Raw genomic sequence first — 23,950 nt, forward strand, 5'->3', positions numbered from 1 at the left:
CCAGCTACACATTTTGGTAAGTAAGTTTGATGTTACGGGTGAAAACTTTTTTAAAAAATATTCAGAAAAAAGATGTTAATAAAACAAAACAAAAATGTCACGTTCTCAAAATGAAAACTGTGGGAATAAACCAATCGGTCATACTTTCGAGCATCGAACAGGTCAAACTTTATACCACAGAAGGAAACGGAATTAAACAGAAAATCTCATTATTATATAAGACATTGTTACCAAGAATTCCCGGCCAAATTTTACGATTGAGTCAAGAATTTCTGTGTCTAACACTGTAATTTTATAAACAACATCCGATGATAGACAAATTGACGGAGAAGGTTTGACGAAGGAGAAGAGACACAGTCCAGCGGCGGACAGAATGTCTGCGAGTTACCGCCGTGGTTGAGGATAAGGAAGTTGGTAAGGTCTGCACGTGCCATATTAATTATGCTCGTTGGGCGTTTCGGATTAGAAGGCAGTAATTTTATTTTTCTGTTAGCAATTGACATCTATCACGGCATTCCTGATATGGGAAACAAGCGCTTAAATCCGCTCATTACTTCTACAGGCCGGTATTATTGGCTTCTATTTTCTTTAATTGCGTCCATATTTCATTGTGTTTATACATAATATCCTATTGATGTCAAGCATTTCCATCCAATAGCATGATAATCCAGGTTGATTTGAGACCAAATGCACAATAGCTAAGAAAGTTCACCTAGAGGCGAAGAAAACGTGAAAGTGAACATCTTATACACATTATCAACAATGGTGTCATCAATTAACAAGCGGGGGGCGTCTCGACGTGAAATTCCAGTTATATAGGTTCGTTTCTTTGCAATATTCAAAATACTTTCATAGTAGTCACAAGCAGTCTGCACGAGTATTAATGTACAGATTTATACTACAAATCATGTCCTTGTTTTGTGCGTTAAATTAACAGTTTCTGTGATATTTAAAAAAAAAATCAGTAATGTATTTTAAGGTTTCCATGGAACACTTGAAGTGGTAAAATGATAATAAAACCAAGTGTTTAAGAGGTGTAAACGTTTTCTGCTTCATTGCGATGGCCGAGTGGTTAAGGTATCCCGACACTTTAACACTAGCCCTCAACCTCTGGGTTGCGAGTTCTAAACCTCTGTAGGGCAGTTACCAGGTACTGACCGTAGGCCGGTGTTTTTTTCTCCAGGTACTCCAGCTTTCCTCCAATTCAAAAACCTGGCACGTCCTTAAATGACACTAGCTGTTAATAGGAGGTAAAACATAACAAACCAAACCAAACCATTCATCGACGACACCCGTCATTCAAAACTAGAGTGAAGTCATATACTCAAAACGGGTACTAGGGTGGTTGCAACGGAACAATCGGGTATATCAATAAACAGCAAATACTGCCTAATTCCCAATAAGCTCACTTTGTCAACAATAAAACTGTCCTTTGTTCATTAAACATCGAACTTCATCTTTCAAAACCTTGTATTGCACGTTTTACCCTCAGATATGATATTTGTCACGGACAAAAAATGATAATAGGAACAACCCATTGAACATGTGGGCACAGAAAGCAGGGATGTTGCTATCCAGAAATGGAAGTAAATGTAACAAGAAAGAACAGGATATCTGCATTTTATTTGTGTCACAGCAACAGTTACGTTTCAGTTTGTTTTTCTGATGTTAACAAACAAACAATATTTTACATGACAATAACAACCATTGTTTGTTGACTGTGGCCTATTGCCAACACACTGGCTCTCCGACACAGATAATTACGATCCACGATTAAATGGACTGGTTATATTCATTTTAAATTGAAGTTAACATTATCATTGTGTAGTTTCTATATTTCAGTATTACATAACCGATGTCTGTTGTGGTGGTGTTGGAGAGGGTGGGGGGTATTTTCAGGCCCGATTAAAGATTTTATCATAACGCCAATTACGCCGACTCATAGATCACTGTGAGGATGATTGAACCCTGTCTAATTACTAACTACAGATATTGTAAGGCAATATATCAATTTTAAAACTATTTTAAATTTTGTAAATTCTGATGCTCTACAACACATAGAGTAATAACTGTGTTTATATGTTCCATTTAATGATGGTATCAATTTTTAAAATATTTCTGCGTGGCTATTGATGAACAATAACGACTGCTTGTGAACGCCTTGATTACCTGTTAAACGCTGTTCGGTAAAGACGTCCCAATTATTTCATTACAGCATTCGTTACAAATTGAGATGTTATGTCAAATTTGCACGCAACAATGGCGCCGTTTTGATTGCGTCCCTCTGTTAATCGCACGAAACATACAGTGTAATAAAATTCTTCTCGTCTTTTAACAAGGAATTTTGTGTTCAAATGTTCCGGATGGGTGTAGATACCAGTTAACAGGGTTTTAATGAATGTAGATACCAGTTAACAGGGTTTTAATGAATGTAGATACCAGTTAGCAGGGTTTTAATGAATGTAGATACCAGTTAGCAGGGTTTTAATCCCAATGTACGTAACTGTGACACACGAAGTGACATTTGCATGTCGAAGGACTATACAAACGACACAAGATATTAGCACCTTTCAAAGCAAACTAAGAGCGAGATATGTTGCAATTACACACCTATACTGAATATGTATACAGCGTGGATTATCACCAGGCGGCGTGCAAATAACTAACTAGTGTTAGACCATATATGGTAAATTGACATCCCTTTTTGTGTACAAGTACACCCAGTAGCATTACCAAGTCCATCAATCTGTGGAACCTGTCGGGTGTCTGAGGATGCAAGCTTAGTCATGTTTCGGGCATTTTAGAAATCACTTCACTAGAAACAACGTCTCGTAGATTTCGGTTCAGTAGAGATCTCATTCATAATTAAGATGTTTCACAGCGAAGGCGTGTTTACGTTTGTCAATTTCATCAAGACATGTATTTTTCGGCATAGCCATATAACATTCTTTTGGTCCCGGATATGACGCGACAGGTGGCGTTACTTGTCAAGTATGTGATTGGTCCATGTAACGGTAAATGCAAAATGCAGATATCCAGTTAAAAACGAAACAAAGTTAAGATTGAATGCAAGCTGAATAAGTAGATTATCTTTTTCAATGACACATTAATAAAATCATATTCCTGATTCAAATGCAGTATTTACTACCAAAAATGATTCAAACTGATGTAATTTTGTTATTCGTGCTAAAACATTATAACCATCAGCATTAAAACTATGTTTATCTTTTTTAAAGATATTTCTTGTTAAAGATATTTCTTGTTAAAAGTGGTTTCTCTTGAATTTTCTGTTTCCTTGTCATGATATGGCAGGTAGTTCAGATGTCAATGATACTATTGTAATTCATCGTAATTAATTATCATGATAGAGACATACCAGAAATATACCAGAAATATACCACCAAGCTGAGACCTAAGTACTATCAGAATCTGACCCAGATTTGCAAGAGAGATGCCGTCGATGTGGCCCTATACGACATATCGAGATGACAATAGAAAAGTTGACAATAGAAGCTATTGTTAGTATATAGCTATGGTCGTTAGATTGTCAAAAGCCAGAATGGAGAGTGTAAAGTCCCGCGTGCGCTTTTCTATTCTACGTTTAGTTTGACATTTTCTATCTAAAACATGTTTTTGTTATTTCTCTACAGAACCATTTGTAGAACGATCGATTTTCTACATCATAATATCGGAACTGTTTCTGACAGTGGTAGTCGCTTTAAACTAGGAGGTGTGATCCCCCTGTGTTCCAGAAACAAAATGATAAATAAAAGAGGTTTCATTTACAAATGATTACATTTTTACCAGAATTGGCACTCAATGATTCTGTTAGAACTGAATTGTCCTCTTGGCGTGGATTTTAGTGCGGTTGCCCCAAATTTGCCTGCGACGAAGAATGAGTCGCCAGGTACGTATGACGTGGAGTCGTACTTTATAAATTGCTGCTTTAAACGCCCTTTATACATTTATGTATGTAGCAAATCGTTAATTCATCCCTGCTGTTAAACTACACTGATGACATCGCTACAGGCTATCAGGTAGGTTTTTAATAGTGGTACATGTTATTGAAAAAAATAAATCTTTAACCTTCCTTTGCGGTAGTTAATTTGTTGGCGCGATTTTTTATTTTTCAGATTTTAATAACACGCAGTTGATACCGCATATTTTCCGAGGTCAAGCCCATACCGAAGACATAGCACACTTGACTTATTGTGGACGTACATTTCACAGTATAATTCTGAAGCTGCATTAGTTCTAGCAGCCGAATTGACAACACTATATTAACTTTTGTCGATAATAAACCAAAGTGTATATACTTTACTTTAAAGTGATTCGGCCAGCGTTTTAATACAAGAGGCTTGCAGTGTAAACAAACAGGGCCGACAGCCACTTTCTTTAACAAGAATTTAAGGGGTTATCATCTTTTGCCGAAAACGTAGTTGGCCACTTTTAAAGCGCCATTCAACATGAGGAATCGCATCAACAAATAATGTTTAAGAACATCCTCTAGTGACGCTGATCTGACGACCCAGACAGGGAATCTGACTCTTTTGGATCATAGGTACCTACTTGCAGGTCGACATTCATAACTGGAAAGAAATTCTTCTGAAGATGACACAATCACAGCGATGGAAACATAAAGTCCCAGGTAATACTGAAGTCAGTCTGTCTGGCCGCTTCACTTATTCTTATATCAATGCGCAGTAAACAAAATATTCCCATAAAGAGACATATTTCAAGCAAAAAACATCATTATTTACATTTTTGTGACCAATACACATTTGAAAATAAAAGTTATTTGTCCTCAAATTATTTTATGTTGATGTTATTAATCAAGGACAAAAGGAAATACATTATCAGTACTTAACTGTCGTCAAGTTCTAGTATACAGTCTATATGGATATGATTTGGATCGTTCAGCGTGTGGTATTCGATTTATCTGTCATCTATATTGCTTTCATAATGGAAGTGACCAGAAGTGTCGGATAGCAAGACCGATATCAGACCGGGTTACAACTGGATGTGACCGGAAGTAAGGGATCTCAAGACCGATATCAGACCGGGTTACAACAGGATGTGACCGGAAGTAAGGGATCTCAAGACCGATATCAGACCGGGTTACAACTGGATGTGACCGGAAGTGAGGAATTTCAAGACCGATATCAGACCGGGTTACAACTGGATGTGACCGGAAGTGAGGGATCTCAAGACCGATATCAGACCGGGTTGCAACTGGAGGTGACTGGAAGTAAGGAATTTCAAGACCGAGATCAGAACGGGTTACAACTGGGGGTGGCTGGAAGTGAGGAATTTCAAGACCGATATCAGACCGGGTTACAACAGGATGTGACCGGAAGTAAAGGATATCAAGACCGATATCAGACCGGGTTACAACTGGATGTGACCGGAAGTAAGGGATCTCAAGACCGATATCAGACCGGGTTACAACTGGAGGTGACTGGAAGTAAGGAATTTCAAGACCGAGATCAGAACGGGTTACAACTGGATGTGACCGGAAGTAAGGGATCTCAAGACCGATATCAGAACGGGTTACAACTGGATGTGACCGGAAGTAAGGGATCTCAAGACCGATATCAGACCGGGTTACAACTGGGGGTGGCTGGAAGTAAGGAATTTCAAGACCGAGATCAGAACGGGTTACAACTGGGGGTGGCTGGAAGTGAGGAATTTCAAGACCGAGATCAGAACGGGTTACAACTGGGGGTGGCTGGAAGTGAGGGAGCTCAACTTTGATACCAGGACGGTTTATAACTGGAAACGGGTGGAAGTAAGGGATCTAACGGCTGATATCAAAGAGGGTCCAACTTAAATTAGCTGGATGTAAAGACACCAGATTTGTCAGTAAAGTAGCGGAGGCAGGCCTTGATAAGTTACAATATCAGGATTTCAACATACAAAATTTAACAAAATTTTATTTGAGGATCATCTTCGCCAATTTCGCGGTTAATAGCAAGTGGTCTTATGTTTTATTTTCTGCAACATCTCTTGGATTTTATTGTAAGGTGATACATGAACGTGGAAACGCAAAAAAAAAAAAGAAGATATTTCCTGTCTGAGACAAAAACAAAAAATCTGATTATTGAAATGAGTTTTGTTCCAGACTGGAAGTATCTAATAACTGAATGCATTGTCATTGACAATCTGATCACGCATGCGCAGACCAGAAGGTAAACATGTTCCTGTCTGGTGCGGATGGAAAAAGTGCCATCGATGTATGAATCAGGAATATATAATATACATGTATATTGTTTACAAATGTCACATTGTTCTTCATTAATGTCAGATTGCACGCTCAGACATGTTTTTTGTGATTATTCAAATTAATGTTTTGATAAACAGGTCTAAGCAATATCAACAATCGATATGGTCTCCTTGACCACATTTAATTCACAGATATCAATAAAAAAAATTGAGGAGAAAATGAGTATGACGATTATATGCGGCATAATGAATTATTTTTTTAAAGCTGACAGAAAAATAGCTAAAATCTTTCATACTTTATTTTAGAAATAGACCCCCCCCCCCCCAATTTTAAGCATTTTATCGATTAATTGCATAGTAACAGTGTATAATCAAGTATGCATATTCGTGTGGCTTTAAACATGATGATTGTGACGTCATAATTATGAACGTTTAAACGCCTTTCATCATCTTCTTTGACAGGAGCTGTCCCAAAGGGGTGAGCTGCTGAAGCGCTGTATATGTTTGTGAAAAACCGAAGACGACAAATTGCTGCATAACAACCGTTCCTACATGAATTTTGATAGAAGGAGCCGATGTCTTGTTTGGGAAAAAAGTCTTTTCTGAAAATGATTCCTTTGTTTTAGCTCAAACTCTAGCCTCAAATTTAATCAAAAACTTGTTGTTGTTTTTTTTTTGGGGGGGGGGGGGGGGGTTGTATTTTTTTTTTTTTTTTTTTTAGCTGGTTACATGCTGTTCATGATCTAGCGCTATAGGCGAGTAACGAGATTTAGGCGAGGCGTCGAGTGTAGCACTTAAATGTTTTATTGATACGGGGGCCAGACCCGCGTGTGTATCTGTGATGATGAAGAAGGCGTCCTTTTTTTACCTGATAATTACACGCCAGGACGTCTGGTATAAAGTGATTTAGTTAATGTACTATATCACGACAAATCTTCAGCTATACACCGTCATACGAATCTGTGTTTTTACGGGCCCAATGTTACCCTCATATTCCCCATCAAATGTTCATAATCAGATTTCATCCGCAATGCGACTCTCTACGATGTGTATACATGTAGTTACGAAACAAGCCTGGTAGAATTAGATATTTGGCATTGTCAATCTAACTAGACACTCAAGTTTATATAAAGTGATTTCCTATCTTAATAAAATATATCAATTAGGTTTGATATATAATACAGGAATTATTTCTATTTGAAACATGATTTCCTAAATATATTAATCCAACGATAATTTCTGATCATATCTACCAAGCAGCCATAGATGGATAAAATTCGTAAAAGTAATAAACTGCGGCAGTTTTGGACGAAAAGCAGTAGTATAAGACTAAAGTTTATTGTGTTTAAATAATATGCCGATGCTGACGGAAGACATCCGAAAGGGTACCACTTGTGGTAGCAGGAAACATACTGATGGGTGCCACATGTGGTTACAAGAAGCAAACTGATGGGCGCCGTATGTGGTTACAAGAAGTAAACTGATGGACGCCGTATGTGGTTGCAGGAAACAAACTGACGGATACCACATGTGGTTGCAGGAAACATACTGACGGATACCACATGTGGTTGCAGGAAACATACTGACGGGTACCACATGTGGTTACAGGAAACATACTGACGAGTACCACATGTGGTTGCAGGAAACATACTGAAGGGTACCACATGTGGTTACAGGAAACATACTGACGGGTACCACATGTGGTTGCAGGAAAGATACTGAAGGGTACCACATGTGGTTGTAGGAACCATACTGAGTGGTGCCATTATTGTTACAAGAAATAACGTTTAACCGAAGTTTCCTTTCACGGTTCCCATGTACAGTAAGTATATCGCTCACATGGACGTAACACAGTTCTCCAGTACATTCGATTAACATTGTAAATACAAGGGGTATTGAGTACATATAATCTTAAAGTACGTATATAACGATTATAGACAGGTCATTTCGTACTTTTAATTGAGGTTTAACTACAAAAATAGATATTTCCCGAGTCTCTAATCATGCATTTAATTCATTTCTTCCTATAAAAAAGAATTGTGTTTGATCGAACACTTAGAAGTAATATAGAATTAATGATTCTCGCTACGGCCCAACGGATCTGCTCATAAAGTTAAAGTTTACGTGCATAACAAGGCAGTGTTCGTCTCCGAATACAGATCTTCATCTAGATACAGAGGTAAAATTCCCTTATATGATTAAACGCACTGACTTTCAGATGAGGCTTCATCTATTCACAATGAGGAATCCAGTACCTGAACACGTTGGCCAATATTTTCGATAATTTGTCGTTCCGGTTACATTATAAGACCCTGTAAACAACGTCACTAAGAGATAATATGTTATAATACATAGCTCGATAGAGTATTTAGCTGACTTGATGGAATATCGACACGATGCCGTGATATACATGTATTATATATATCCTTAACGCCTCCGCCTCCATCAATATGGCGCGTGAAACACAGTGTTAGTGTCAATTTCCGGATGTCAATTTCAAATACAAAAAGCTGCTGCTAAAATTGAAAAACGACAGTTTTACAAGTAAAAAAAGTACATCAAATCTGAGAGTGTCATCCAGACAATGTTTTCGGGAACATATTATCACCATGGAATGAAATTTGCAAGATTATGTATTACGTATGTACAATGTATCAACGAGGTGGAATTGAAGCTGGTCATGTGATTACCTAGAGCGCGTATGATCTATACGACGAATGATGAAACAGATTAGTTTGAGGAACTTGTTATATATATTTACATGCATGTATAAATAATTTCAGTGGAGAGGAAAAGAAAACTTAGTATACTGTCTATGTTTGATGAATCGAATGAATTGAAAACAGAAGGTAAACCTTGTGATTAGGAAATGCGAAATGAAAAGTTGAATTTCCGAACTGTAGGACAGAATTTATCATTTCCTTCCCTGGAGGGTAGGGTTTAACCAGAGGAACGTTAGTTTTTCCCTACATGAAGTACAAATGTGTTAGTTCCCTACCTTTAGTAAAGAGATTTACCTGTAGAATACTTCCCTACCTGCAGTAAAGATATTTACCTGTAGAATAGTTCCCTAACTGTAGTACAGATATTAACCTGTAGAATAGTTAATTCTCTACCAGTAGGACAGAAATTTACCTGTAGAATAGTTTCCTACCTGTAGTATATAAATTTACCTGTAGAATAGTTCCCTACCTGTAGTACAGAGACATAGATAGACCCCCTACCTGTAGTACATAGAGTTGCCTGTAGAATAGTTCCCTACCTGTAGTACAGATATTTACCTGTAGAATAGACCCCTACCTGTAGTACAGATATTTACCTGTAGAATAGACTCCCTACCTGTAGTACAGAGAGTTGCCTGTAGAATAGTTCCCTACCTGTAGTACAGATATTTACCTGTAGAATAGACCCCTACCTGTAGTACAGATATTTAACTGTAGAATAATTCCCTACCTGTAGTACAGATATTTACCTGTAGAATAGTTCCCTACCTGTAGTACAGATATTTACCTGTAGAATAGACCCCCTATCTGTAGTACAGATATTTACCTGTAGAATAGACCCCCTACCTGTAGTACAGATATTTACCTGTAGAATAGACCCCTACCTGTAGTACAGATATTTAACTGTAAAATAGTTCCCTACCTGTAGTACAGATATTTACCTGTAGAATAGACCCCCTATCTGTAGTACAGATATTTACCTGTAGAATAGACCCCCTACCTGTAGTACAGATATTTACCTGTAGAATAGACCCCTACCTGTAGTACAGATATTTAACTGTAGAATAGTTCCCTACCTGTAGTACAGATATTTACCTGTAGAATAGACCCCTACCTGTAGTACAGATATTTACCTGTAGAATAGACTCCCTACCTGTAGTACAGAGAGTTGCCTGTAGAATAGTTCCCTACCTGTAGTACAGATATTTACCTGTAGAATAGACCCCTACCTGTAGTACAGATATTTAACTGTAGAATAGTTCCCTACCTGTAGTACAGATATTTACCTGTAGAATAGACTCCCTACCTGTAGTACAGAGAGTTGCCTGTAGAATAGACCCCTACCTGTAGTACAGATATTTACCTGTAGAATAGACCCCTACCTGTAGTACAGATATTTAACTGTAGAATAGTTCCCTACCTGTAGTACAGATATTTACCTGTAGAATAGACCCCTACCTGTAGTACAGATATTTAACTGTAGAATAATTCCCTACCTGTAGTACAGATATTTACCTTTAGAATAGACCCCCTACCTGGAGTACAGATATTTACCTGTAGAATAGACCCCCCTACCTGTAGTTGAGATTTACCTGTAGAATAGTTCCTACCTTGGAGAGGGGTGGATTAAGCAATATGTCATTCCATGCATGGAATATTTCCCACAGGTGAAAGTATCGATAACAATAGACAAGTGTATCTAATATTCACCGGTGTATTGAGTACACGGAGTACACTTTATCCACTAACCATGATTTTATTTTACACGTTCTCAATTTGATTTTTTTTCTCAGGGAAATAACTACGCGTCTGTATCATCCAATCTAAAACAATGTTACAAACAGCGTTGTCATTTTTATGATATGAGATGATACGCTTATTATAGCATTTTTTTAATGTTTGTTTTAAAAAGGATAAATTCATAATAATTGTTTAACCACCCATACAAACAAAGCAAAAATGAAAAATATTTTTAAAAATATACATAAGCACAAAACAAAAATCAAACAGAAATAGAAGAAGAAAGGGAGGGGGGACGCAAAAAAATCCCTCTTTAGCTTACAACTTGTTAGCTTCGGGTGATAAGTTGTCTACATAACTTCTCTGGTGTTGTTTAAGCTCGATTAGGAGTTTTCAATTGTTCCTGAATCGACCAATTTGAGTGACCGGAAGTTCTAATCGTCAGTTTTTCTGACAAAAAAAAAAAAGAGTGCTTCATGATTTAAAATCTTTGGTGTGTAAATTATGTCTCGTGCTATGGGCACGTGCACTCGATCCTCCAGTGAAGTCAAAAATTAATAAGCTTTATCCCCGTTTTTATCAAAACCTCGAAGTACACGTCATTAAAAACAACGATAGTGTTATTTTGTAAAGAATTACAACTTAATGCGCATCTCTACCGTAAGCAATACAATTTTATAACACATTTCAAAGCTCAATTCAATTACGACCCTGTTTGCTCCAGAAATTGAACATCTTATCTTGAGCGATGAAATATAAGTCATTTTTCGATTAAGGAACCTTTTTTGGAATTGCCCGACAAACAAGGCGGAATGAAATTTTGAGAATGACCGAATTTGTTATTAACAACATCTTGAGTTCTGTGACATAATTTTGGCAGACTTCTTTACATTGGACTAAATGATCTGTGTGATACCAGTTGTCTTTAAATAAGAAACTATCTATTGAGAAATCATCCTTTTAAACATGAAATGTGATTTGGTTTCGAAATTTATTTGGTGAGAATTAATTACCCCTTCCACCTTCATTGCACGATTCGTCAAAGTCGATAATAAATTTGCGGTTTTTTGTTTTTTGTTTTTTTTTTTAGATATTTCCTCCTTCTAACTATATCTGTTAGACAAAACCTCCGGTCCTTATTTAATCATGAGCGCTCACCCATGTGGAGAAGATTAATGTCCTAACAGCAACATCCAAAGTCATTAACAATGGCACTAGCTGCTCTGGTAGGAATCAAGGAAGACAATCGGCCACTTCATGGATGGATATTTATTTGATCAACCCCCCTTAATATCATGATCACCAAAACGTTTAATGCAAAATGATGTCAGAATGACGTCACAACACTGCCATGCGACATTGAATGTATTTAGAGTTCTATAACTTCCATCATTAGTTAGTGTATTGTGCAATTATCACTTTATGCAAGTAAACTTTATCGGAACTCGTTTTCTGATTTCCTTTGACGTCAGAGTTTATGACGTCACATATTTACCTATTATTTTCCAAATACCAACTGTGCTCCCACGTCATCTGAAATGTCACGTATTTACTACATTGTAACATTCCCCTATCGTAACACATTTAAAATGTTTTTAAAAAACGTAAATGTCATAAGTTAAATCAGGATAATGCCCTTCAAGTTAGAATTTGAGGTATTCTTTACAGCATGTTCTTCAATTTCACAGAACATTTATCTTCCCTTTAACCTTTATCACGATTTAACGATGTACTACTTCATATTTTGAGTGACCTTGAACAGATATGGCGGTCACGTTTTTTTAAGTTTTTTTTTTTGTTTTTTTTGTTTTTTTTTTTTTGTAATTTAATTTTTATATTTTATTCAATTATTTTTATTTATTTATTTTTTTTAATTATTAAGCTTTTTAAACACATTACATTATCAAAGATTTTCTATTACGATATAAATATGTTTCTTGTTATTTGATTTCGCACGCTCTGTAATGACCCGGAATACGGCGAAATTTACTTCCGGCTAATATAATTTTACAACTTTACTGCAATTGTTTTATTCTAAATAAGAAAGGATGGTCGGATGGCGAAGTGGTAACACATTCGCATTTCACTTAGGTGGGCGGGGTTTGATTCCCCGATCGGACGTGAAAAGGTACGCAGTCACCTGCCTGACCACGTGGGTTTCATTCGGGGGAACTCCAGTTACCTTCCACAGTAAGACACCTCAAGTGGTTCCATCCGGACCAACAGGAGTGATCAAATGACTTAAAGTAGTTTGTTTTGCAATTATTATAAGACAATCAGAATTTACATATCCTTATATATGATACCAGTACGGTCTTGAATGTCTCTCACGTACATGTACATTTCATTGTCTCGACTTTCGGGCTAAGTTAAAATATGTCTTAATAGCGTTCGTCACAATAAGTGATTCGCTGTTTACTCGGATATACAAAATGGCGACCTACCTTTTTCTTGTTTCTTGTCCTGACATTGTCTCGCCGGTCAATATCCTGTCCGGGCGCCTTCGTGCCCCAAATCTTAAAAGCAATTCGGAAGTAGGAGAAATTGATGATGATAAGCGGAATTAGATATTGTACTACCAACAAATACATGTAATAGTACCTCCCGAAACGTTTCGGCCATTTTGGATTGCAAAATGGGACCTTGTCTCCTTTTGGGGTCAATGTTAATCCAACCCGGAAGTGGATAACCATCGGTAAACTAGACGATATTCCAACCACCCAAATAACAGCCAGTACCACAGCGGCGACTTGCTTCTTAAAACCTGCCTTTAACGGGTAGATGACAGCGATGTAACGGTCGATGGCGATGACCGTGAGAGTAAAAACACTAACGTTGACGCTTATATTTGTGACGAAAGGGGCCAGTCTGCACATAAAGTAAGGCAGAACCCAACGTTGTAAAAGGGCCGCCTGGAACTGGAAGGGGATCGAAAAAAGACCTATGATGACGTCAGCAAGAGCGAGATTGGCGATGAAGATGTTAGTGACAGTTTGCATCTTCCTATTCGCCATGATGACGTAGATGACGATGCCATTGCCGATGACTGCAAACAATGAAATGGAACCGTAAAGGAAAGCAAGCAGGACAATTAGTCCGACCGGAACGTAGTACAGCTCTACCTGTCCTGTTGAATTCCAGGATTTATTCGCAGCATCCGGATAATAATGGTAGGAATCATTCCATACGGAAATATTATAGCTGTCGTACGACGCATAGTCAAAATGTCCAAGCACATCCATATCACTTGATCGTCAGATTTCTCTTTCGAGTTTCCTGATTTTCTACACCGAAAATAAATTAATCAGAGTGAGCATTGCTGTGCAGACTAAATGCGGGTTTCGGTCGAAGTATGTTGACTTGATTCGTCTTGATAAGGTTAAGCAAAGTCTGTATCAGAAATCACTGCAGCACTGATTCTAAAATCCGTCTGTCACACTGCAATTATTTGGAATTAAATGTATCACTGACTATGAACACAAGCTGTTTGCACTGACGTATGAATACCTGACAGCAATCAGCTATAAATCACTTACATACCAAAGTGCTCCGTTATGAAAAAAAAAGTTGATGTACTTTGGCAAATCCTTACACTGTAATCCATTAATGTACAAATCCGAAATGACATGTTCCAAAAATACTATTTAAAAAATAATTCCATCTAGTACGAAATCATGTCCACTTTCTGAAGTATCAGAGACAACCTCCGAACGGAGCTTAACGTGTGTTCCGCGACATTCAAACAAACGTTGTTGGTTATACAGCTGCCGCTGCGTGGATTCGCGCCGATTCGGCTGCTGATGCTGGGAGTAGCTGAGATATCACTCAGAATCACTGCTGATACAGAATCGATCTCAGAGTCTGTTATAACTCCGTCAATCAGGCTTAATACTGTATACTAGATAGGTATGTCAGACACGTAACACTGTATACTTGATAGGTATGTCAGACATACAACACTGTATACTAGATAGGTATGTCAGACATGTAACACTGTATACTAGATAGGTATGTCAGACATACAACACTGTATACTAGATAGGTATGTCAGACACGTAACACTGTATACTAGATAGGTATGTCAGACATACAACACTATATACTAGATAGGTATGTCAGACATATAACACTGTATACTAGATAGGTATGTCAGCCGTGTAACACTGTATACTAGATAGGTATGTCAGACACGTATCACTGTATACTAGATATGTATGTCAGACATACAACACTGTATACTAGATAGGTATGTCAGACATACAACACTGTATACTAGATAGGTATGTCAGACACGTAACACTGTATACTAGATAGGTATGTCAGACACGTAACACTGTATACTAGATAGGTATGTCAGACATACAACACTGTATACTAGATAGGTATGTCAGACATACAACACTGTATACTAGATAGGTATGTAAGACATACAACACTGTATACTAGATAGGTATGTCAGACATACAACACTGTATACTAGATAGGTATGTCAGACACGTAACACTGTATACTAGATAGGTATGTCAGACATACAACACTGTATACTAGATAGGTATGTCAGACATACAACACTGTATACTAGATAGGTATGTCAGACACGTGACACTGTATACTAGATAGGTATGTCAGACACGTAACACTGTATACTAGATAGGTATGTCAGACACGTAACACTGTATACTAGATAGGTATGTCAGACACGTATCACTGTATACTAGATAGGTATGTCAGACACGTAACACTGTATACTAGATAGGTATGTCAGACATACAACATTGTATACTAGATAGGTATGTCAGACACGTATCACTGTATACTAGATAGGTATGTCAGACATACAACACTGTATACTAGATAGGTATGTCAGACATACAACACTGTATACTAGATAGATATGTCAGACATACAACACTGTTTACTAGATAGGTATGTCAGACACGTAACACTGTATACTAGATAGGTATGTCAGACACGTAACACTGTATACTAGATAGGTATGTCAGACACGTAACACTGTATACTAGATAGGTATGTCAGACATGTAACACTGTATACTAGATAGGTATGTTAGACATACAACACTGTATACTAGATAGGTATGTCAGACACGTGACACTGTGTACTAGTAGGTATGTCAGACATACAACACTGTATACTAGATAGGTATGTCAGACACGTGACACTGTATACTATATATGTATGTCAGACATACAACACTGTATACTAGATAGGTATGTCAGACACGTAACACTGTATACTAGATAGGTATGTCAGACACGTAACACTGTATACTAGATAGGTATGTCAGACATACAACACTGTATACTAGATAGGTATGTCAGACATACAACACTGTATACTAGATAGGTATGTCAGACACGTAACACTGTATACTAGATAGGTATATCTTACATACAACACTGTATACTAGATAGGTATGTCAGACATGTAACACTGTATACTAGATAGGTATATCTTACATACAACACTGTATACTAGATAGGTATGTCAGATATGTAACACTGTATACTAGATAGGTATATCTTACATACAACACTGTATACTAGATAGGTATGTCAGACATGTAACACTGTATACTAGATAGGTATATCTTACATACAACACTGTATACTAGATAGGTATGTCAGACACGTAACACTGTATACTAGATAGGTATATCTTACATACAACACTGTATACTAGATAGATATGTCAGACACGTAACACTGTATACTAGATAGGTATGTCAGACACGTTACACTGTATACTAGATAGGTATGTCAGACACGTAACACTGTATACTAGATAGGTATGTCAGACATGTAACACTGTATACTAGATAGGTATGTCAGACACGTAACACTGTATACTAGATAGGTATGTCAGACACGTATCACTGTATACTAGATAAGTATGTCAGACATACAAGACTGTGTACTAGAAAGGTATGTCAGACATACAACACTGTATACTAGAAAGGTATGTCAGACATACAACACTGTATACTAGATAGGTATGTGAGACATACAACACTGTATACTAGATAGGTATGTCAGACACGTAACACTGTATACTAGATAGGTATGTCAGACACGTTACACTGTATACTAGATAGGTATGTCAGACATACAACACTGTATACTAGATAGGTATGTCAGACACGTAACACTCTATACTAGATAGGTATGTCAGACATGTAACACTGTATACTAGATAGGTATGTCAGACACGTTACACTGTATACCAGATAGTATGTCAGAAACGTAACACTGTATACTAGATAGGTATGTCAGACACGTTACACTGTATACTAGATAGGTATGTCAGACACGTGACACTGTATACTAGATAGGTATGTCAGACACGTAACACTGTATACTAGATAGGTATGTCAGACATGTAACACTGTATACTAGATAGGTATGTCAGACACGTAACACTGTATACTAGATAGGTATGTCAGACATGTAACACTGTATATTAGATAGGTATGTCAGACACGTAACACTGTATACTAGATAGGTATGTCAGACATACAACACTGTATACTAGATAGGTATGTCAGCCATGTAACCCTGTATACTAGATAGGTATGTCAGACATGTAACACTGTATACTAGATAGGTATGTCAGCCATGTAACACTGTATACTAGAAAGGTATGTCAGACATACAACACTGTATACTAGATAGGTATGTCAGACATATAACACTGTATACTAGATAGGTATGTCAGACAAACAACACTGTATACTAGATAGGTATGTCAGACATGTAACACTGTATACTAGATAGGTATGTCAGACATACAACACTGTATACTAGATAGGTATGTCAGACATACAACACTGTATACTAGTAGGTATGTCAGCCATGTAACACTGTATACTAGATAGGTATGTCAGACACGTAACACTGTATACTAGATAGGTATGTCAGACATGTAACACTGTATACTAGATAGGTATGTCAGACATACAACACTGTTTATTAGATAGGTATGTCAGACATGTAACACTGTATACTAGATAGGTATGTCAGACATACAACACTGTATACTAGATAGGTATGTCAGACATGTAACACTGTATACTAGATAGGTATGTCAGATACATAACACTGTATACTAGATAGGTATGTCAGACACGTAACACTGTATACTAGATAGGTATGTCAGACACATGACACTGTATACTAGATAGGTATGTCAGACACGTAACACTGTATACTAGATAGGTATGTCAGACACGTAACACTGTATACTAGATAGGTATGTCAGACACGTAACACTGTATACTAGATAGGTATGTCAGACACGTAACACTGTATACTAGATAGGTATGTCAGACACGTAACACTGTATACTAGATAGGTATGTCAGACACGTAACACTGTATACTAGATAGGTATGTCAGACACGTATCACTGTATACTAGATAGGTATGTCAGACATTCAACACTGTATACTAGATAGGTATGTCAGACACGTAACACTGTATACTAGATAGGTATGTCAGCCACGTAACACTGTATACTAGATAGGTATGTCAGAAATGTAACACTGTATACTAGATAGGTATGTCAGACATGTAACACTGTATACTAGATAGGTATGTCAGACACGTAACACTGTATACTAGATAGGTATGTCAGACATGTAACACTGTATATTAGATAGGTATGTCAGACATACAACACTGTATAATAGATAGGTATGTCGGACACGTAACACTGTATACTAGATAGGTATGTCAGACACGTTACACTGTATACTAGATAGGTATGTCAGACACGTATCACTGTATACTAGATAGGTATGTCAAACATACAACACTGTATATTAGATAGGTATGTCAGACATACAACACTGTATACTAGATAGGTATGTCGGACACGTAACCCTGTATACTAGATAGGTATGTCAGACACGTAACACTGTATACTAGATAGGTATGTCGGACACGTAACACTGTATACTAGATAGGTATGTCAGCCGTGTAACACTGTATACTAGTTAGGTATGTCAGACACGTAACACTGTATACTAGATAGGTATGTCGGACACGTAACACTGTATACTAGATAGGTATGTCAGACACGTAACACTGTATACTAGATAGGTATGTCAGACATGTAACACTGTATACTAGATAGGTATGTCAGACACGTAACACTGTATACTAGATAGGTATGTCAGACACGTAACACTGTATACTAGATAGGTATGTCAGACATGTAACACTGTATACTAGATAGGTATGTCAGACATACAACACTGTATACTAGATAGGTATGTCAGACATACAACACTGTATACTAGATAGGTATGTCAGACATACAACACTGTATACTAGATAGGTATGTCAGACATACAACACTGTATACTAGATAGGTATGTCAGACACGTAACACTGTATACTAGATAGGTATGTCAGACACGTAACACTGTATACTAGATAGGTATGTCAGACATGTAACACTGTATACTAGATAGGTATGTCAGACATACAACACTGTATACTAGATAGGTATGTCAGACATACAACACTGTATACTAGATAGGTATGTCAGACACGTAACACTGTATACTTGATAGGTATGTCAGACACGTAACACTGTATACTAGATAGGTATGTCAGACATGTAACACTGTATACTAGATAGGTATGTCAGACACGTAACACTGTATACTAGATAGGTATGTCAGACACGTAACACTGTATACTAGATATGTATGTCAGACATACAACACTGTATACTAGATAGGTATGTCAGACACGTATCACTGTATACTAGATAGGTATGTCAGACATGTAACACTGTATACTAGATAGGTATGTCAGCCACGTAACACTGTATACTAGATAGGTATGTCAGACATACAACACTGTATACTAGATAGGTATGTCAGACATACAACACTGTATACTAGATAGGTATGTCAGACATACAACACTGTATACTAGATAAGTATGTCAGACACGTAACACTATATACTAGATAGGTATGTCAGACATACAACACTGTATACTAGATAGGTATGTCAGACATACAACACTGTATACTAGATAGGTATGTCAGACATGTAACACTGTATACTAGATAGGTGTGTCAGACATACAACACTGTATACTAGATAGGTATGTCAGACACGTAACACTGTATACTAGATAGGTATGTCAGACATACAACACTGTATACTAGATAGGTATGTCGGACACGTAACACTGTATACTAGATAGGTATGTCAGACATACAACACTGTATACTAGATAGGTATGTCAGACACGTAACACTGTATACTAGATAGGTATGTCAGACATACAACACTGTATACTAGATAGGTATGTCGGACACGTAACACTGTATACTAGATAGGTATGTCAGCCACGTAACACTGTATACTAGATAGGTATGTCAGACATACAACACTGTATACTAGATAGGTATGTCAGACACGTAACACTGTATACTAGATAGGTATGTCAGACACGTAACACTGTATACTAGATAGGTATGTCAGCCACGTAACACTGTATACTAGATAGGTATGTCAGACACGTATCACTGTATACTAGATAGGTATGTCAGACACGTAACACTGTATACTAGATAGGTATGTCAGACACGTAACACTGTATACTAGATAGGTATGTCAGACATACAACACTGTATACTAGATATGTATGTCAGACACGTAACACTGTATACTAGATAGGTATGTCAGACACGTAACACTGTATACTAGATAGGTATGTCAGACATACAACACTGTATACTAGATAGGTATGTCAGACACGTAACACTGTATACTAGATAGGTATATCTTACATACAACACTGTATACTAGATAGGTATGTCAGACATGTAACACTGTATACTAGATAGGTATGTCAGACACGTAACACTGTATACTAGATAGGTATGTCAGACATACAACACTGTATACTAGATAGGTATGTCAGCCATGTAACCCTGTATACTAGATAGGTATGTCAGACATGTAACACTGTATACTAGATAGGTATGTCAGCCATGTAACCCTGTATACTAGATAGGTATGTCAGACATGTAACACTGTATACTAGATAGGTATGTCAGACACGTAACACTGTATACTAGATAGGTATGTCAGACATACAACACTGTATACTAGATAGGTATGTCAGACATACAACACTGTATACTAGTAGGTATGTCAGCCATGTAACACTGTATACTAGATAGGTATTTCAGACATGTAACACTGTATACTAGATAGGTATGTCAGACATACAACACTGTATACTAGATAGGTATGTCTGACACGTAACCCTATACTAGATAGGTATGTCAGACATACAACACTGTATACTAGATAGGTATGTCAGACATACAACACTGTATACTAGATAGGTATGTCAAACACGTAACACTGCATCCTAGATAGGTTTGTCAGCCATGTAACGCTGTATACTAGATAGGTATGTCAGAGGTGTAACACTGTATACTAGATAGGTATGTCAGCCGTGTAACACTGTATACTAGATAGGTATGTCAGCCGTGTAACACTGTATACTAGATAGGTATGTCAGACACGTAACACTGTATACTAGATAGGTATGTCAGACACGTAACACTGTATACTAGATAGGTATGTCAGACATACAACACTGTATACTAGATAGGTATGTCAGACATACAACACTGTATACTAGATAGGTATGTCAGACATACAACACTGTATACTAGATAGGTATGTCAGACAGGTAACACTGTATACTAGATAGGTATGCCAGACATACAACACTGTATACTAGATAGGTATGTCAGAAACGTAACACTGTATACTAGATAGGTATGTCAGCCATGTAACACTGTATACTAGATAGGTATGTCAGACATACAATACTGTATACTAGATAGGTATGTCAGACACGTAACACTGTATACGAGATAGGTATGTTAGAAACGTAACACTGTATACTAGATAGGTATGTCAGACACGTGACACTGTATACTAGATAGGTATGTCAGACACGTAACACTGTATACTAGATAGGTATGTCAGACACGTAACACTGTATACTAGATAGGTATGTCAGACATACAACACTGTATACTAGATAGGTATGTCAGACACGTAACACTGTATACTAGATAGGTATGTCAGACATACAACACTGTATACTAGATAGGTATGTCAGACATACAACACTGTATACTAGATAGATATGTCAGTCATACAACACTGTATACTAGATAGGTATGTCAGGCACGTGACACTGTATACTAGATAGGTATGTCAGACACGTGACACTGTATACTAGATAGGTATGTCAGACACGTGACACTGTATACTAGATAGGTATGTTAGACATACAACACTGTATACTAGACAGGTATGTCAGACACGTGACACTGTATACTAGATAGGTATGTCAGCCATGTAACACTGTATACTAGATAGGTATGTCAGACATACAACACTGTATACTAGATAGGTATGTCAGACTTGTAACACTGTATACTAGATAGGTATATCAGACACGTAACACTGTACACTTGACTTTACCCAACGAACTCAGTGAGAAGATTTTAGATTTTTTTTAATTTCCTCTAATGAATTAGATAGTAGAGGAATACCATTATGTACTGATGAATGCGTCATCAATCACCGCCCAACATTGAGCAAGAAAAAGCCAAGTCGAGATTGTCAGAATTTAACAATCTCATTTATCATAATAGACTCCTATGTACTTTTTCTTCAATTAGCTTCGAGAATTATTAACCCTTTATTGTAAATATCGTTTATTTCAACCTAACGTACAGACACTCAAGCTGAATCACCATTAGTTCGTTCTTTATACCATTGTGATATTGAACAACAAGATTTAACGTACGGATCGACCTACGCAGAATTTGTGATATTTAATCATCTGAAGCATCATGTTAGCGATACTTTCTTACAATTATATCGGTGTATGCTGTATTTCCAGTAGCTCTGACGGTTTTCGGGATATCATCCGAATGTAAGGTTGTCCATAAATATTTTTAACCTTAAACTCGAGCAGAAATAAGGCTCAGCGGCCATTTCTTTATAAAACAATTGTCAGCCGTTTAAGTTTTATTTTCAAAGAATAATTAAACCACTAAGAAATAGACAGTATTCGCAGTACACAGTGAAATATTAAGATACTTTTTAGCATTTCGCGTTCGCCGCTCAAGGAAATGAAGTTAGTATTTATTTTATTTTTTTTTTTTTTATTTTTTTTTTACGATTTCGGATGGTCAACCCCCTAAAGAGTCAGGTTTACGTATCTAAGAACTGAGCATGCGTGAAAAACAAGAATTTTATTCATCGCTCTAACACAATGTCAATATCGTTTTAAGCAAACTCGGAAATTCTATAAAAGAACAAATGTTTTCCGCAAACCCTAACCAATACCACGCCAGAGGTGGAGGGCTAGTGATAAAGTGTCGGTACACCTTAACCACACGGCCACCGCGGTCCCTCGTTAATGACTCTGGTGATACATGTACATGCACCTAAGAGGTGTCGGGGGAAATTCACAATAGGTCGAAAGAAATGTCAAAGTCTTATTTGAGAAGTCCAATTATCCCGCAAATTCAATAAATTTCACGATTTTTTTATCGGATTTCAAAAGATGGTCAAGCACATGTCCTGAACCGTGCCACCATCAAAATGAATCAAAATATGGCAGACGCGCGCCATTCCGATCATTTAAGGCATCGGAAATATGATGAATGTACAAAAGTAATAACCGAGGACGGAGCCGCCATCTATCAGAGATAGGATATCAAGATTCGTCACCAGTGAAAACGGCTACAAGATCCCCACGCGATATTTAACTATAACATTGCGTCCAAGCTCTCGTGAATTGCCTTACACTCGTCTGTCTGCGGAGGCAATATTTCAAAAACTCTCACAACATAGACAAAGCGTTCAAACGACTCTGAATGATCAAATGACATGGTAGAAGTCAATGCCAGACGCAATCGGACAATTCGGGCCTTTCCGGCAAGCTCGGAAAAGAATATCCGAGGAGTTCCGATTGTGCCAGACGAAGTTGGTTCACACGTGTTTGAAGAGATAATCCCGGCGAAAGTTCTAGTTCAACATCAACGCAGCAAAATCAGTAGTAAGAATCTGAAGCTTGAGCGACACAAAGGTCGCCAACACTAGAGATAGGTCACGTGACAATATCATCCGGAACCTTTCGGGTACTGATGAGATCACAAAGTACAGTGTATGTGCAATACATG

General features: G+C 37.4%; 1 protein-coding gene across 1 annotated transcript in view; it reads right to left on the reverse strand.

Annotated features, from left to right (window-relative positions):
* Positions 1-14,446, reverse strand: part of LOC117339050 (RYamide receptor-like) — an 86,907-nt gene extending 72,461 nt beyond the window's left edge. The window contains exon 1 of the mRNA XM_033900419.1: positions 13,130-14,446. Within this exon, the coding sequence (XP_033756310.1) occupies positions 13,130-13,927 (798 nt within the window). The 5' untranslated portion in view covers positions 13,928-14,446. The remainder of the gene's footprint in view (positions 1-13,129) is intronic.
* Positions 14,447-23,950: the final 9,504 nt, after the last annotated feature.

Source organism: Pecten maximus, chromosome 1 (assembly GCF_902652985.1).
Source record: "Pecten maximus chromosome 1, xPecMax1.1, whole genome shotgun sequence".
In the NCBI taxonomy this organism is placed as follows: Eukaryota; Metazoa; Mollusca; class Bivalvia; order Pectinida; family Pectinidae; genus Pecten; species Pecten maximus.